Source organism: Spermophilus citellus (assembly GCF_964194105.1).
Source record: "Spermophilus citellus genome assembly, chromosome: 2".
Classification (NCBI taxonomy): domain Eukaryota; kingdom Metazoa; phylum Chordata; class Mammalia; order Rodentia; family Sciuridae; genus Spermophilus; species Spermophilus citellus.
The window spans coordinates 6,265,663-6,283,959 of record NC_138183.1 but is presented as its reverse complement, the minus strand read 5'-3'; the positions used below and the strand labels follow the sequence as shown (position 1 = coordinate 6,283,959).

The 18,297-nt window shown below is 51.0% G+C and overlaps 1 protein-coding gene across 12 annotated transcripts in view; it reads right to left on the bottom strand.

Moving 5' to 3' along the window:
• Window positions 1–18,297, bottom strand: part of FNBP1 (formin binding protein 1) — a 102,746-nt gene continuing 84,449 nt past the window's right edge. For 3 of the 12 annotated variants that reach the window (XM_081279130.1, XM_081279138.1, XM_081279140.1), the window contains exons 11-16: window positions 15,916–15,930; window positions 11,260–11,369; window positions 6,695–6,827; window positions 6,056–6,177; window positions 5,629–5,768; window positions 1,476–3,998 (exon numbers count right to left, since the gene is read on the bottom strand). In XM_081279130.1, coding sequence (XP_081135256.1) covers window positions 3,820–3,998; window positions 5,629–5,768; window positions 6,056–6,177; window positions 6,695–6,827; window positions 11,260–11,369; window positions 15,916–15,930 — 699 coding nt within the window. In that variant the 3' untranslated portion in view covers window positions 1,476–3,819. Of the gene's footprint in view, window positions 178–1,475; window positions 3,999–5,628; window positions 5,769–6,055; window positions 6,178–6,694; window positions 6,828–11,259; window positions 11,370–15,915; window positions 15,931–18,297 lie in introns of those variants that run through there. The other 9 variants (XM_081279136.1, XM_081279131.1, XM_081279132.1 and 6 more) reach the window with 4 other exon arrangements.

The following is an 18,297-nucleotide window of genomic DNA, read 5'->3' as shown; positions in this document are numbered from 1 at the left end:
AAGGACAGGAGAGGCAGGCAGGGTGGCGGGGACAGGGCTGCAGGTGGGTGGGAGGGCGGCCCCCAGCAGGCCAGGCAGCGGGCAGCAGCGCGGGAGGCCTGTGGAGACAAGCGCCCGGCCACGGGTGCTCCTGGGAGGCTCGCCGCCGGTTGGTGCTGCGAATGCCACTTTAGGAATCTACAACACAAAAAGAGAAGAGAAAGCGCGTTAGAGACGGTCGCGGGCAGAGGCGGGCACTTTGCAGTTCACTGCAAACTGCTCCGCCCTGGGCAGGGCGGGGCGGGGCTTTGGCAGCAATTGGTTATCAAGAGCGTCCTAGATAAGGAACTTTCACCGTTATCTCCCATCTTCAGCCAGTTTTACTTTGGGGTTAAGAGAAGCCCAAACCAGATCAATGCCACCCTCCCCACCCGTCCTCCTCCAGCGGGCAGGGCCAGCCTTGGCTTCCAGGGGCCACTCCCCAGCCCCTGGATGGTGCCAGGAAGTGAGTCTATCAGATGGAAACTCTTGGTTCCTCAGTGAAAAGGAAACCTCGTCAATAACAGTGAAAGTTCTTCATCAGGAGGAGGCAGAGGAGACACAGAGAATGGGCACGGGAGCCCTGAGGGACACACAAGGCAAGGAGCAGGGCAGATGGCACTGGAGGAGGAGGAGGAGGCAGAATTTTTAAAAAGCATTTGGCTAGAAAATTTCCCATTGCTAACAATGAAAGAGTTAAATACTCATTACACAGAATAATTTTCTTGGAAAAAGAGAAAAATCACTTAAAATACACAACACTGAGAAAATATAACATTTATTAGAGAGGCAGATATGAGGGGTACAACTAGAAGATGCCAGACAGATTCTTTTCTTTTAGGGTAAGAGAAAGAAACAATCATGTTGGCCGTGTTCAATGCAACTTACTCAGAACCCAAGAGTCTATAAAAACTCAAGTGCGGAGCAGCCAGCTGGGGACCCAGCTGGGGCAAGAGTCCTGGGGCCTCCCCAGAAGTTATAAAAACAAAAGGTCATTAGGCAGCAGAATAACCGATAAAACAAACAGATAAAAGAGTAAGACATTAAAACAACTAATTCAAGTCATCCTTTTTAGTTTTTAAATTGCAGTATATACAAAAAGTATATACAAATAAATTCCTAGGTGGGGAGAATTATGGACATGTTTAACAGAAAGCAATTCTAAAAACACAAAATGCAACCACATAAGGAAATCCCAATCCAGTTGACCAATTTACTCTAGTCTAAATATTTTGGCAATTATTAAATAAGCACATTGTAGACACCACACACACACACACACACACACACACACACACACACACACACAGAAAAGTGCACTGGTATTATTAAACAGAAAACAACTGCTTTGAGGTTTGGTATCAGAAAGCAAGGGCTGCCCCAAACCACGGGCTGGGGCAGGACACACCATGGACGGGGGCTGGACGTGTTGACCAGCATTTTTAACCTCTAGGGGCCTCTTTCCAATAAAAGGAGAAGATCATAAACAGCTGAGATTTTGCTGCTTTTATTTAAATGGCACACTGATGGGAAGAAAACCAAGGGTACTTGGGGTGGACATGAAAACTCTGACTCTTCAGCAATCGTTCTAATGTCTTCTAACATCACGCCCCGACAAAATGGAACCGAAACCACAATCCCCTTCTTGACTTCACCAGTGACCTAGGTTGATTTGCAATAAGTACTGAGGCTTACAACTTAGTGATGTAAATTTAGGCATTCAAACTGAACCCCCTTCCCACCCACGCTTTGCCTTGCAAGCCAACTGAGTTATTTCCAAATCAAATTTGCACAACTCCAGGGTGGGGGTGGGGGGCCTCGAGTTCACTGAGTGGGATTTCAAGAGGCTAACACTGTCTGGCCCTGCTTTATTCGTTTTTCAGTGTTCCTTGCTTTTGCTAGGAGCTCCTGGTCTGGACACAAGCTCAGCATGGGATGGAGGGGCAGAGGTTTTATGCCTAGGGGTCTGCGGGCTACCTGGTCACCTGAAGAGAGCTGCTCACCTCACACTCAGACCCACCCCTGGGTTTAAGGCTCAGCTGGCTTTCTTATGGCAGTACTTATAAAGCAGAACCGAAACCATTGCCCCAGAGAGGCCCCAGGGTGAGTGGCTTTATCAATACTATGCCAGCTAAAGATATTCGGAAGGAATTTGAACTACAAAGTCAATATATATATTGAAAAGGCCAGGTGAGCAGCCCAGCGTCCAGCCCGGGCTGCCGACTGTCCCCGTGGCTACTGGGGCACACTGGGTGAAAGGCACAGGGATCTCTTTACACTGTCTTTGCAACTGCCTGGGACTCTGTCATTATTTCCAAAAAAAAAAAAAAAAAAAAAGGTGTCTTTAAAAAAATCAGGTTGTCACTAAGTAAAGATCACTCAATTCCAATTTGGTGGCCCTTGTGAAATCTAAGTGGAGTTGCTGCTGGAATCTTGGAACACAGCAGCTCCTGCCGGGTCCTGGACCTGCAGCTGCAGGGCCGAGCTTCAGGGCTGGGGGTGCAGCTCAGGGGCAGAGCACCTGCTTAGCATGCAGGAGTCCCCGAGCTCCAGGTTAGAACAACAACAAAAAACAGCTCTAAATTGACTTCAGCTTATAAAGTGAGCCCACTCTGCAAAGGCAAGGATCCAACTCCCTCCTTCAAAGTAGAAAGATATAAATAAATAAATTTCAAAGTCAAATCCAAAGAGAACTTTACCCGGATGCTTTCATTCTGACCCATTTACGGCTGGTTCTCGGGGGCCTTTGGGGCGGATTCTCACAGCGGGCACAATTAATCACAGGACTTGGTATCACCACCGCCCTCCCGCCTCCGGGCCAACTTAAAAATGCAAATTCCCGCGTGGCCCAGATTCCTTTAAAATGGAGGCAACAGTCAATCATATGAAATGAGCCAGAAATTCTAAACCCATTGCCCTTACATTGAGACTTTGGGTTCTTCCAGCTGCCAATGACTTACACACTCCCCACAGTTTCTGCTTTGAAAAGGACTGTCTTGAGGTCCCTGTGCAGCCGTGGCTCTATTTCTAGCCCCTCCTGGGCCATGTGAGCTGCTGCTGCAAACCCAGAAACAGAACCTGGCAGGAGCAGACGAGGCACCGGCATGGCCCGCACTCGAGAAGCTCATCTGGCCAGGACAGCGCTGGCACCTCGGTCCACTGTCACGGGGCAGAGCCTGGAGGCCAGATTTCCTTTGGTTGTTGAGGACCATGTGGACATAAAAGCTCAAGAGGACCTGACAGCAATGTAACCACATTCAAGTGAAAATACATGCGCTCGGGCCAATAGAAGAACCTCATGACCTCTTCATTAGGGAGGGAAGATTTTATTTATGACTTTCCCCCTGGACAGACTGTGACTCAACAAACTAGCACAGTTGCATTTATGAAGTTACAGTGAGGGTCACATCCTCCTGCAAGGCCATCCGTGGCAGACACCAGCCCAGGCCCTCTGGTGCCTCGTGATGCGTGTGGACTTTTTAATTGAGAAATATTAATTAAAAGCTAGAAGGCGACTTTTTTTTTTCTCATTATCTACAGATGCGCTGCCGAAAGGAGGAATGCTTTATCAGGTTTCAAGTGACACAGATATAAGTTGGCAGTTGGCAGCTTCACACACAATCTCATCAGCAAGTGAAACTTGATTTTAGCCAAAGCTTAGACAGACAAGGAGACTCGGCGTGCGGGGCCCACGGTCCGCCGTGCCACCCCGCCGCGCATCCGGTCCTCCGCGGGGCTGCCTGTAACAGTCACGGTTGTGGGGAGGGACAACTCCAAGTTTTAAAAAGGTTTTAAGTGGTATTAAATATAAGTCTTAGCACCTTTGGCATTTTTGTCCAAATAGACTTCGACGTACGAGGTGGGGACATAGCCCTCTTCGTCCTCGTTCCTCCGGATGCGGGTCCACCCGTCGCCCTTGTCTTCCTCTATGACATACAGGATTTCTCCTTCAATTACGGAAATGGTTCCTTCATTCTGACCTGCAGAGGCAACATGGCAACGCTTTAGATTTCTTGTCGAGTCCCAGCAGAAAGCCAGGGGGACCTTGGCGGGGGAAGGCAGTAGGGGTCAGTTTGGGGTCAGTTCGAAGGCCATCCCCTTAGACCTCCTGCACACAAGGTCCCTCAACGCTGACCCCGAATGCTCTCCTCCCACCTAGAGACCTTCTGGGTCTCCCGTCCATCTCTGCAGGGAGCCCCTTTCTGCTCCTCCCCCTCCTGGCTTTCTCTTGGTGACCGTGCCCTGACTCCGACTCCCTTGCCACAGTGTCCTCACGTCTCCTACGCAGGCTTTTTCCAGCGGCTACAGTTCCACCTGTCCTGCCCTCTGCAGCAAGCTCCCTCTGGCTGTGGCCCTGGCCCCCAGGAACCTACGGCCACTGGGCTCCTGCTCCTCCCTCCCCATCCCGCTGGACACCCCACGGTCCTGGCGACAGGGCTGGGGAGCGCCTCTCATTTCCTCCCCTTTGTTCCTGGGTCTGAGCAGCCTGTCCACGGCAACCTCTCTGTGTCCACTTGCTAAGATCAATTACAAAAGGCCAGCCACCGAGGTCCAGGTGGTTTTCTGAAAGACCAATAGCTTAGGGACCTGTTGGCAGGGTGACAGGGTGGATTGGAGGCGGCATGGCTTGGATGGCAAGCAGCAGCAGAAATGGTGAATCTGGTGCTTCTTTCTCATTTTGTAAACATGGACTTTTAGCCTGTTAAAGGCTCTGAAAAGTCCTGGCACACCTGCCTGTGCCAGGCATGGTGGCCCAGGCTGAGGCAGGAGGATCATGAGTTCAAAGCCAGCCTCAGCAACTTAGTAAGGCCCTAAGCAATTCAGCAAGATCCTGTCTAAATATAAAAAATAAATAATAAAAAGGGGCTGGGGATAATCCCTGGAGAAAGAGGAGCATTTAGATAGATTTAGATTTAAAAAAAAAAAAAAAAAAACACTGTAAAACTCATTTATCTCAGGGCTTCCCAAACATACCTGAGCTCAGAGTTTCTTTTCCTAGTGACTCTGTAACATTCTTAGAAACATACTTTGAAGCTTTACATTAGAAACCCCAGGTGGGTCTGTCAGTCCATTCTGTGAGCTGACTGCCTCCCCTGTTGCCCAGGGCCTGGCGCTGAACACGTCCACACCCTGCCTAAATCCTTCCAACAGGTCCTCAGTGTCTGACCAAATCTAATGCTCCTCTCTCCGGCCACGGCACGTCCACCTTCCCTCTAACACCCCACATCCCACGACCACCCCTCTACCCGGAGCCCCTCTTCCTCCCTCCAGCCCCACTCTGCTCCCCCTGGCAGGGGCTCTCACTCTCCAGGCACTGTGGCCGCCCAGGACTCTCCTTTGACAGAAAACCCCTCTGTTGTGGGGGTCTGCTCTGCTTCTCCAGGGAAGGGGCCACTCCAGCCACCTGCACCCGCACCCTCCTGGCAGGACAGTCCAGGACTCTGCAACAGTCCTGATCCCACACCCTCTGCGACAGCTGTTAGGTGCCAGGGACCAGAGTCCGGGTGAGAGGGACCAGGTCTGGGAAGCTCTAGGGAAAGTTCTGGTCCCAGGAAGAGCGAAGCGGCCCTGCCCCAGGGAAGGCAGCAGAGGCCCGGCCGCCTGGGCTACCTTCAAAGGTGTAGAGGGCCTTGCAGGTCCCTATGGCGGGCAGGGGCTCCTCATCATCGAACTCGTCGTCGAAGTCGGTGGCCAGCACCTTCACCTCGTTCTCCTGGCTTCGCTCCTCCGTGTAACTGCCATCGGGGCTGCTCAAGAGAGGAAGACCCGCGGCAACTATAGCAACCGCCACTGCGAAGGCAGGGAGGTGCTCCCTGTCCCCCCAAAGGGTTCCACCCCCGCAAAGCGCCTGCCACGCTGGCATAACAGGACCCTGTGGTGGCCCTCACTGGGATCACCACTCCAGCAGAGCTCAGCCCCACTGTGGGGGGTTCACAGGGCCCTGGGGACAGGCCCTGGTATCCACATTTCCAGATGCCAGATCCAGGCACACACCCAGCGCCCCGCTCCCGCCGCCGGCCCCGTGCAGATACTGTACCTCTCGCGGTCCTGCGCACAGCTGTTGGCCGTCGGGGCGCCCTGGCCGTCGTACATCCCGCTCTGCCGCCGCGCCTGCTCGCTTCGCGCGGGGAGCCGGCCTTCCACCTCTGCCAGCCAGGCCTGGGGACAACAGCCAGGACGACTAGGGCCTGAGCTCCCAAGGCGGGACAGCCACGAGGCCCCAGGCCACCGGGTCTGCACGGGACTGTAGGTGCTGCACCACTGAGCCGCATCCCCAGTCCTTTTTATGTTTTTACTTTGGAATTTGGGATCCTCCTGCCTCAGCCTCCCGAGGATTGCAGGAACAGGGCCGCAGCGGGCTCCACCACTGGCTTTTTATCCGAGTTCAGAGCCACAGAAGGAAGCTCCTATTCACCTAATTTCCCCCGCTGTGGCAAAAAGCACACTGGACTAGCTTTACCCTTGGGATCTAAGCAACTGTGTGGCCTTGGAAGAGTGACTGACTTCTAATGCCCAACATTCAGTGCCCCAGCCGCCGGCCCCTGCTGCACCTGGGTTGTCTGCTTCCTACCACCCATTCCTGAAGCAGCCTGAGAAGGGACGTTGGATTCCACCCAGGGACACAGGAGTGACATGGCCGCTCCCTGTGTCTGCTCCAACACCTGCTTTTCCGTACCTCAAATTTCTGGGCCTCTAGCCTCAGCTTCTCTATGTTTTGGCTGACTTCTGTCAGTTTGTGATCCAGACTGGCCGGGTCTCCCATCTGCGGGTTCTTCAGGTAGACGTCTTTCATTTTGGTTATAGCGTCTCTGAAAAAATGAATGAGCAGAACATGGTCCCAGCCGCCCGGGGCCCAGGGGCCACTGTCCCCCAGGCACTCTTTGAAAACCAAGTGCCTGGAGCTGGGGGCCGATGAGACCTGCATGGATTTGAAGGGGCTGCGGGGGCCGCTTCCTTCTAAAACCTTTCCATGTGAATTCTGCTCCCAAGGTCTGCATAATCCAGGTCTGACTTTTAAAATCCCAGTTGCTTTGGCTGAATAAATAAATCCCATTGTCTTCAGGAAAGGAGAAACACCATCCATCCTGCCCCTCCCTCGACCCTAAACAGCAACACAAACAAACAACATCCAAGTATTTCCATGTGGGCGCTCCCTGCGCTGACAGCAGCCGGGGCTGGCCCCCTGGTTTCCGTGGGCTGCCCTGTGCTGATCTCAGGGAGAAGCACAGCTTGTTGCTTTGCAAATTTGATGAGGAAACATTTCAGCTAGGAGACAGTGCTGCTTGAATCCACAGCTGGTCATGCCAGGCAACAGAGCCTTAAAGTGCACATTCCAAAATTCCACTCCCTTCCTGAAATCCCATTTTGGAAATGGCCCCTAGGAGCCAGAGTGAGGCTTCCCAAGAGCAGCCTGCAGGCCTCTTGGGGCTTCTCTAACTACTAACTAACCCTGACCTCAAGGGGCTTCCCTAGCTGCCAGCTTATCATTAAGACAGGAAAGAGAAGAGGGTTGCAGCCACCTGCCTGCTTCCATCAGGCCTGGGCGGTCGGCCTCCCCGACATGGCCACTGTGAACTGTCAGCTCTGCCTGGGTCGACTCTCCAGCAGAGCCTGAGGTCCACTTGGACCACCAGCCTCTTGACCTGGCTCTACTTTCTTTTTTCCCAATAGCATGCACCAACGGCCTGTGTTATAGACTCCGGTGTTCTGTGTCTTTTCTCACTGGAATAGAAGCTCTCTGAAGAGCTCAATGTTATTCTAGCTTGATGTGTGTCCCCAGTGTCAGGCCCAAAGCAGATGTTCAGTAAAGACCTGTTAAATGAATAAATGTTCTTACACAATGTCATCCACCCTTATGAAGCTCTTTGCAAAACCCCTTTCTCAACCTCATGGCTCCCCTTTCACCCACTGCCCTGTTTCTCAGAGTCCTCTGAAGAGTTGTCACAATCCAGGATCTTCAGTCTCCCTCCCAGTGCAGTCTCTGCTGATAAAACTCTCCAAAAGCTCATCAAGTTTATAGTTTTTTTTTTTTTGAGCTGGGATTAAACCCAGGCCCTGCACATGATATGAAATTTCCCTACTGCTGAGCTACATGCCCAGTCCCAATTTTATTGATTTTTGTTGTTGCTTTTTGTACTGGGAATTGAACCCAGGGGCATTAAACCACTGAGTTACATCCCCAGAACTCCCCCCTTTCTTTCTTTCTTTCTTTTTTTTTTAATACCTTCATTTTATTTATTTATTTATTTATTTATTTTTATGTGGTGCTGAGGATCGAACCCAGGGCCTCGCACATGCTAGGCGAGCGCCCTACCGCTGGGCCACAACCCCAGCACCCACTTCCTTTTTTTGAGACAGGGTCTTGCTAAGTTGCTGAGGCTGAGGCTGCCTGGAACTTGTGATCCTCCGGCCCCAGCCTCCCAAGTCACTGGGATAGAAAAGCACCCAGCTTTTCCTAATTCTTGAAATGAAGCCTCAGCTCACTGACTTTTAGTTTTCTTTCTTTCTTTTTTTTTTTTTTTTACCATTTAATAAGCTTTCTTTGTTTTTAATATGCATTGAAAGCTACAAATGTCTCTTTATAAGTATGGCACTAATAATGTCTCAGAAACTGACATGTAGAGTGTATACTGACATTTAGTTCTGTTTCATGTGCTTTCTACCATCTGTTATGATTCTGTCATTAGTCTAGGGGTATTCAGAACTACATTTCCTAATTTTTTTTTTTTTTTTTGTACCAGGGATTGAACCTAGGAGCGCTCTACCACTGAGCCACACCCCCAGCCCTTTTTATATATATTTTTTATTTTGAGACAGGGTCTCAATAAGTTGCTTAGGGCCTTACTAAGTTGCTGAGGCTGGCCTTGAACTTGCGATCCTCCTACCTCAGCCTCCTGAGTTATTGGGATTGGTTCATTTTCTTTTATAAACACATTTCCGTGTCAGGCAGTGTTGTAAGCATGAGCGACACACTGACTCGTTTAACCCTCGCACAAACAGGATGTATTAACCTCCTTTAAAGAGGAGGCCAGGGTTATAAGAAGTGCTGTGGTGTTTTAAACCCCCATCCCACTTCAGGCCGCGGCTCGCCTGACCTGTTCTCTGGAAGTGTTCTCTACTTTCTCGTTTGGGATTATTACAAATGTTTTCCCCCTAGATCATGCTACTTATTTTTGCTTAAAACCTTTTTATCTATTCTTGTTTTTTGTCCTGAACAAAATGTGAGTTGCAGGAGAACAGAGGTTTGTAAGTTTTGTCTGTTGCTTTATCTGTGGCATCTAGAGTGTTCCCTTGTGACAGAAACACCCCACAGGCTGTTGTTAGGTGAGCACGGTTTGCCGCATCACCAGCGAGGGCACCCTGGAGGACAACGGCTGATCAGGGTCCTAGCCACCACCCGAGTGACACAGAAATTTCCCTACACAATGTTGGACCATTAGAGAGAGAAGCTAGATCCGTCTTAAGTCTGTCAATAAGCTTTTTTTTTTTTTTTTCTTTTCTCTTTTTGAGGCAGGGATTCACTATGTTGCTCAGGCCAGTCTCCCAATCCTGGGCTCAGCCGATCCTCCAGGCTCAGCCTCCAGAGTCAATGGGTCTCCAGGCACAGGCCACCGTGCCTGGCACTATCAGTTCTAAAAGGCCATTTCAGTTACTCAAGTCTAAGTTCTTAGTCCTGTAGAAAATGTAACCACTCATTTATTAAACAGCATGAAGTTTATTATAGTATACTAACTTTTTATGTTTGGTCCCATATGTAATAATAAAAACTATAATAAATGCATGGAACTGGGCATAAGGGCACATGCCTGTAATCCCAGTGGCTCAGGAGGCTGAGGGAGGAGGACTGAGAGTTCAAAGCCAGCCTCAGCAACTTAGCGAGGCCCTAAGGAACTTATTGATACCCTGTCTCAAAATATAATATATATAAATGCATGGGAATATTGCATGATACCCAATAATATGTATAATTTTTATGTATCAGTTGAAGAATACATTTTAAAGAGAGTACAAAGCAAAAATTCCATTTTGTGTAAAACAGTTAATTATAGGTGTTCCTATTTTTTTATACTGTCACCATGTTTAAAAAGTGACCTGTGTTTTAGGAGCTGCTCTACCAGAGATAAAGGAACTCCTTTTTTTTTTTTTTTTTGGTACCAGGGATTGAATTCAGGGGCACGTGACCACCGAGCCACATCCCCAGCTCTATTTGTATTTTATTTAGAGACAGGGTCTTGCTGCGTGGCTTAGTGTCTCACTGTTGCTGAGGCTGGCTTTGAACTTGTTATCTTCCTGCCTCAGCCTCTGGAGCTGCTGGGGTTACAGGTGTGTGCCACCGTGCTTGGCAGGAATCATTCTTTAAAATGCACTTTTGTGTGCAATTAGGCTGTTATTCTCTTACCAGGTTTGTTTGCATTGTTTTGTTGTATGATTAATTTTCTTCTTCTTTTTTTGCAGTGCTGGGTTTGAACCCAGGAACTCATGTATGCCAGGCTCTACCACTGAGCTACAGCCCAGCCCTCAGCCCATCTCATAGAGCACTAAATCTCAAATCAACAGATGATTCACCTAACTCACTCAGAGGCAGGCAAGGTGGGAGAAGATTAATAAAGCAGTCTTTCAATCGGGATGATTAGCAAACTGCCCCGTGAGGTGTGGCAAGCTTGATTCTGAACGTGGGCAGGGCGAAGTCAGCAGGGCCGTGGCTGTGCAAGGCCCGGGGCTCAAGGCCCTGCACAGATACACAGCACAGAAGGAATGCGCAGGACAGACGGCAAAAACAGATTTTTTTGCATGTACATTGACTTATCATCCCCGAGATCAAACTCATAAAACAGCTCAGCACCCGGGCACCCGGCGGCAGCGGAGCCTCAGGCCAACTCTTTTTAGAACCCAAGAGCAGCTGGCAGCGTGCGGTGGGGCTTCCCGGGAGTTGTTTCCTAGAGACCAGCAAAGGCGACCTGGGCACGGAGCAAGGCTGCTTGTCCTCGGATAGGAGGACAGTAGATCTGACCCAAAGCTGGGTGGGGAAGGGAGGGGAGGGAACCGAGCCTCTTTCTGTTGGTGCCAAATATTCACTTGTGATAAAAGGAGGTGTGTATTTTGTTTCCAAAACCCAGAATAAAATCTGGGTTTTTATTCTTGGAATAAAGGGAATCCCCGAGGTGAGAGTTAAGCAACAGCAGACTATGACCAAACACAGCCGAACCCGAGCTTCGTCATACATCACATCATCCACTCTACCTTTGATCCATCTCCTTTTGAATTTCTTTATTTAGTTCATCGACTTTCTGTTGGAGCTTTTTCCTTCTTTGTTCAGGGGGGAGGTTGCTGAAGTCCTCGGGGGTGGCGCCCTGCAGAGGCAAACGTGAGTGAGAGGCCAGGAAGCAGAGCGCGTCTGCGCCAGGCCACAGACACCTCGCACAGGTGTCTGCAAATGGCTCCCCAAGTAAGCAAAGCCTCCCCACCTCACCCGCTAGGATGCGAGGATCAGTGCATGCAGACTCTCACGACCACCCACGCTCCACGCCGTGGCCGAGGTTTGGGAAAGGGAAAGAGCAACGAGGAGGGAGGGAGATGAGAAGGCTCGGACTCCAGCGAGACCCTGAAGAACACTGGAGTGGAGGTGGGTGTTCCTCTCTCCTCTCTGTTTTGGTACCAGGATCGAACCCAGGGGTGCTCAACCACTGAGCCACATCTCCAGCCCTATTTTTTTAAAACATTTTTTGTGTCAATTTTATTGAGGTACAATTAGCATACAGTAAGATTTGCCAATGTGTGTGTGTGTGTGTGTGTGTGGTGCTGGGGATCGAACCCAGGGCCTTGTGCATGCGAGGCAAGCACTCTGCCACCTGAGCTCTAACCCCAGCCCTCACAGCCCTATTTTGTGTTTTATTTAGAGACAGGGTCTCACTGAGTTGCTTAGCACTTTGCTTTTGCTGAGGCTGGCTTTGAACTCGTGATCCTCCTGCCTCAGCCTCCAGGCTGGGACGACAGGTGTGCCTGTGGCCCTTTTTATTGGTTATTTTCAGACAGGGTATTGCTCAGTTGCTTGCAGTCTCACTGAGCTCTAGGCTGGCTTTGGACTTGTGATCCCCCGCCTCAGCCCTGGATCACAGGCGCGGCCACCCTCGGGCTGGGGGCAGATCATGTTGGGTCTTCCTGTGGCCCTGCCTGCAGCAGCCCTGCTGAAGTTTCTGTCTCCTTAATGTCACCCAGCGGGGCTCCCACCCACCCACCCACCGCTTCCCAGGACCCTGCTGCTTTCCCCTGGTCCTGGGAAGTGACACAGGGGGCCTCTGGTGCCTCAGAGAATGGGTGAAAAGGACAAAAGTCCACCCTCCCCTGCCTCCCCCCTGCTGTGCTCCTCCTTCTGCTGTCTCTCAGGTCTGGTCACTTTGCTGCCTTAAGGGTGGCCTCAGGACATTGGGAGGGGGCGCCCCTCCACCCAGCTCCCCGAGCCCTGCCCTTCTCCGCGTGGCCCTCGTGCCCAGCCCGAGCCTACTTGCTAGAAAGCTGCCCGACTGTGGCATCCAGGGCTTTCCCTTAAGGGAGGCTGTTCCACAAAGAAAGAAATGCAGGCGGCCCAGGATAAGCCAGGAACGAGGGAGAGATGGCACTTGAACACCTCCATTCTTTTAAAATAAGGGCAAGGCTGGCTCGGGCTGGGTGGCAGGAGGGGGCGGGTAATGTCATCCCACCATCAGGCCGGGACGGCCAAGCAGCTTACTGGGGGCTTGTGACCGATTATGACAAAATGGCAGGGGGCCACGCTGCAAAGTGCGTGACTCAGCAAATAGCTGGCCACCAAGGCCCGCGAAGGCCTCGGCTACTGTTCTCAGACTGGCCTGTGACACACTGGGACTCCCCCTGGGTCTGCGTGAGAAGGTGGGGGAGGTGGATTCCCATTCCCAGCACCCAGCCAAGAAGGTTCCACTGGACGCCAAAAACGAGGTGAAACGAGACTCATCTTCAACATAAGAATAAAGCAGGCCTGGGGCTTTCCAGACACTGTCCACCCCACACTGGAACCCAATTGCTCTCTGCCTTTTCCTTTGTCAGTTCAAGCCCTGGACTAGAGGGAGACGCTGTGCTCCAGCTGAACCACCCATAGCAGGTCCGCGTGTTCTTCAGAACTGGGACTTTCTTTTCTTTCTGTACAAGGGGCTGAACTCAGGGTGCGCTACCTCTCAGGTACATCTTCAGACCTTATTATTTTTATTTGGGGACAGGGCCTTACTAGGTTGCCCAGGCTGGCCTTGAACTTGTGGTCCTCCTGCCTCAGCCTCCTGAGTTGCTGAGATTACAGGTGAGGGCACCAGGTTGGGTGATTTTTTTTTTAAGTCAGAATTAACAACAACAAAAAAAATGACACAATGTAAGACATGGTGCTTTGGAAGTCGGGACATCAGGTAAGTGGTCACGTTCCTTCTGCTAACATTTGCTGGGCCGAGGGACGTGCCCCGAGTCCCACAGAACCCTCTGGGTGACGGAAATGTTCTATAAGAGCACCAGCCACGCAGCTGGAAGGACCATGGGACTGGACTGTAAAGTGTGCTTAGGACAGGCGTCAGAGGTACACAGTGTGTGCACGGCCAAAAAGAAATCGGGAGGCCACGCACACTGTACGGATGACTTACAAATAGATCTCCTGAGTGACAAGAAGCCCACAGATTCTTTAGCCAAAGCAGAACGATGAAGTGATACAGGAATGGATTCTTTTCAATTGATAAGATAGTTCATCAAATCGACCACTTAGGTCCCTTTCAATAAACAGTCTGTGCTTCTGTGTTGTTACTTGGGAACCAGTCTCCTAGCTGGGCATGGAGGTGCACACCTGTGATCCTAGTTACCAAGGAGGCTGAGGCAAGAGGATTGCAAGTTGGAGGCAGCCTCGATATCTTAGCAAGACCCTGCCTCAAAATAAAAATATGGGAGTGTGGTTCAGTGGTTAAGCACCCTGGGTTCAATCCCCAGAACCAAAATAGACTAACAAAAAACCAGTTTCAGTAATTGTGCCTCAAACAAATGTCAATTGCCATCGGAGATTCAGCTTCTTCTGAATCCAAAGGAAGTCAAGCTTTGTGGAAGTACCTCACAAGGCCACTTCATCCACTTAGCCCTTCAGAGCTTGGGTTCCTGTGAACAACACTCTGACCTGTGATTCATTTTGCCATGAAGGAATTTTTATTTCTAACTCTGAGTCAGAAGAGACTTCTCTGCCATCTTTGGAGCAGCCCTGTTGACGGAAGCAGGCTGGACCAGGAAGGACCGGTCCTACCAGACACACCTACAGAGGTTGTAAGTGGCCAGAGTTCTGTGTGACGCTGATCTTGTTTCACACACTAGTTGAGCCCCACACTTGCCCCTGGGCCACTCCCTACAGGTGACACAGCCCCGGGACCGCAGGCTCTGGGCAGTTTGGCAATGCTTACACTTCACAGGTTTCTAGGAAGGGGTGTGGAGCCACAGCTCGGAACCTAGTGAGTAAGAGGATTTCTATTTCAAACAGACTGCCCCAAAGGACTGCCTTCCCCATCCACAGCAGCAAAGAAACAGAAGAGGGTAGAAGGGAACCCTGGCATCTGGGGAAGGCTCCGGGTCAGTCAACTCCATTTTACTCAAATTCAACCTGCGGACAAACGCATTTCATTTTTCTTTTTAATAATTCCAATCAAAGGCTCTTGGAATTTTATTTCACAGTCTGAGATATGTTTTTATTTTATGTATTTTATTTTTTTAATTTAGTTTTTAGTTATACGTGGACACAATGTCTTTATTTTACTTTATGTGGTGCTGAGGATTGAACCCAGTGCCCCACACATGCCAGGTGAGTGCTCTACCTCTGAGCCACAACCCCACCCCTGAGACATGTTTCTAATAAATATTTTTTTTCTTTGTTTCTGCTAAGACGTTGAGGCTGGCCTCTAACTTGAAATCCTCCTGCCTCAACCTCCCAAGTCGCTGGGATTATAGGTGTGCACCTGCACATTGGGCAAAATATTACTATTTTTTTTAGGGTTGGGCCAGTTGCCAAACACTGAGTCAGGCTGGAAACACACATGTGTCTATAGACATATACATGGATAAGTTACACATGAAGGTCAGCACCGTAGACTGCCCTGGGCCGGCAGCAGCAGTGCCCCCACTGTGCTGGTCTTATTCCTGGCTAACCGGCCAGTCTCCTGCTGTCCACGACTTGAGGGTGTTCTCACCTGTGGCATTTGGCAAGATCGTGTAACCTTTACCCACCACTGAAGCAGAGTTATGGGTTACGTTGGTTAAGAGTTTCTTTTAATAAATTTAATGATTAGTCTGCCCATTCACCAGAGCAGAGGAGGAACAGCACAGGACAGGGCTCAGGAGGGTCTCGGCACTGTCCGGAAGGTCATTGCGTGGCCTTCAAGTCAGCTCTGCGCAAGACTCCAGCATGTCCACAGGGCGCCTGGAGGCCAGGGCGGCTTCCCTCCTCCAGGCGCCTGGAACCCGAGTAGGCGGGTCGCTGCTGCGAGTCTCTTTGGGTTCCAGTGTCTCTCAGCTGCTTCCGCAGCTCTAGGAGGGGAGCATCTTTCACTTAGTAAATCTGCTTTTTTTCCATAATGGTCCAATAAGTGCCCCCCTCCAATTTTGGACATGCCCATAGAGAGCTCACCACCATGTCACCCTCTTAGGGCCCCAATGACACAGAGAACCAAATCATGAGTTAGGTATTAATTTCCTTAGCAACTGGAAGAGATTAAGACCACCACTATTAGGCCCCGGACCTCATGCCCACAGGTCAAAAGCTCCCAAGAGGAACGAAAGGAGCAGTTAACCTGGGGGATCCGGAGCGAAGGCCCCGCCTCCGCCAGGCCCCCAACACCTGAGTAGATCAGGACATGCACCGGGCGTTGTGCTTACCAGCTTGAGAGAAAGCTTCCCGTGAAAATTGAAGAGGTGACAGGGAAAAAGAGAGAGAAAACAACACATCAGAACAGGAGGCCTGGCCAGTGTCCACATCACACACCACAGATGCACCCGCGGGCCGCGAGGACGACCTGCAGCGGATCTGTGCAAAGGTTCACAAGAGGGTCTGACCCCAGCAAAGCTTCTCCTAGCTGCTGCAGCGCCGGCAGAAAGTTTCTGTGACAGTCGGCATGGTCCCTCGGCCTGGGTCCGGATAGCAAGCTGGTACTTGGGGACATGTAGGATGATGGGGAAAAAAACAGCCACAGGGCCCACCCCGCCCGGCGGCTTTGCACAGGTCTTATCAAGTCTACACATCGGTCACTCGAATGGACGTGAACCTTGGCGTTCCGTAAAGGCGTGAAGGGGACTCTGAACTTAGTGAGAGGGAAACAAGGATTAGAAATTGTTCTATGAAATGACCTGCAGGAGCCAGTCCCTGTGTTCTAGAGAGCACAGGGACAATACCAGAGCCCCAGCCACCAACTCCGGCCAGGGGAGGGGTCTTCTGGCCTCCCAGTGCTGTCCCCGTGGACTACGAAGCCTCGGGAGAATTACTGGGAGTTGCCGAGGGTGCTCCTGACTACGGATCCCTGACGATCATCAGGCCACGGCAATGCGATCCTGCTGTGCCTGGAGACTGGGGAGGGACAGTGATTACTGGGCCAAAAATAGATAAAAGGGTGTCACCAAATTGGAAAAAGAATGTGGCTCTGCATTCAAGGTGCATGGCTGAAAGTGGCCCTTGGAGAGTCCAGGGCATGATATTTCCTCCGTGGCTATCAATCCTACAAGTTGAGGCAACTGGTAGTAGGGCCCCAGAATAATTTGGAGACAAAGTACCAAAGAAGGTGCCCTTTGATTTTAAATGGGCGGTTACTCGGGTTTTTGAAATGCAATCCTTAAGATTGACACTTCTTTGTAAATAGGCAGTAACTCTGATGAGCAAGACAACTTTTGAAGAAAAGAAATAAAAGCCTCTCCAGGCACAGGTGACAGGTGACCTCTGTCTGACAGGGACTAGTGACGCTCACCGCCCAAGCCTCCTGGAGCCTTGGCCCAGATCCGCTCACGGCGACCTGAGCTGGTCACACGCAAACAACACTGAGGGTGCACACGGAGACTTTCCAAACAGCCCTCGGGCGCAGGCGGCTTCCCGACTCTGTCTGGCGGAGCTCACTCAAGGCACGGACACTAGGACTGGACGCGCTAGTCGCCCTCAACTCAGCTGCTCCTGTCACTTTCGTTCTTAAGGGTTCCCAAGACAGACTTCTAACCTCAGAACTACATCGTCGGAAGATTACTACCTCCTAATAAACAGAGACGGACAGGATCCAACATGGATCCCGGCAGAAACCGGAAATACCCAGTCCCCAGAGTCGACGGGAAGCGCTGATGGGACAGGGACCTCCTTTGAAGGATGATCAACTGGTTTTCAGTCTTAATTTGTGAGTCAGCCAATTAGATCCCTCAAAATCAGAGAGCTGACCATCAGCTAGGAGAATGACTTTAAAGGCTTCACCCAGTGCATTGCCAGGCACCTGAACGACTCAGAAGCTGTCCCTTTCAGGCGACCAAGAGCCTCGGGGCCAGAAGCATCAATAACACATGAGGGAACACAGCGCTGGCAAAGCCCATGTGTTATTGGACAGTCACAGGTACTAACCTCAAGAACAAGGAAAGGGGACAGTGGAAACCGCTCGTGAGCACGTGTATTTAAGGAAAGTCCTTCCACTAGTGTGTGGCTCACGCTTCGTGGGCTTTTTTTGTCCCAGCTTTACGGCATAAACCCCCGAGGGATCTGTTTGTTAGAAACCCGGCTGTGGGCGACTGAGCCACGGGATGGCCACCTGCCAGAGCACCGCGTCCGCGACCACGCTCTGCGGCTGTGTTTTAATGGGTGAGATTCTGTGGCGAAATCATACCCGGTGACATCTCAGACGGCAGTCACCGTCCCTTTAAAGATTTTGCCAGAACTAGAATAAAAAGGGGGGAACCCAACGAGAGGAGCCTGCTGCTTTTCCCATGCAAGCTTTTCGGAGGAAGCAGCCGTGGAACTTATACGATCAGGCTCTTCCCCGCCCTGCGCAGGTCTCCTGAGGGGGCATTGCATTTGGTGGTGTGGAAGCATTACAGGTACCCTCGGGTCCCAGCCGTGGTCCTGTCCCTGGGGTTAGTGGCTGTGCCGTGACTGCGTGACCTGCTGCCACAGTTAAACTTACAACATAGTCCCTAGCCTCAAAGGCATACGTGGGTTTCCCTAGCGTCCTCTTCATGAGTTCTTTGTGTAAACAGAGAGACTGAGTCTGCCAGTGACCAGCAAGAAAACAAGATAAA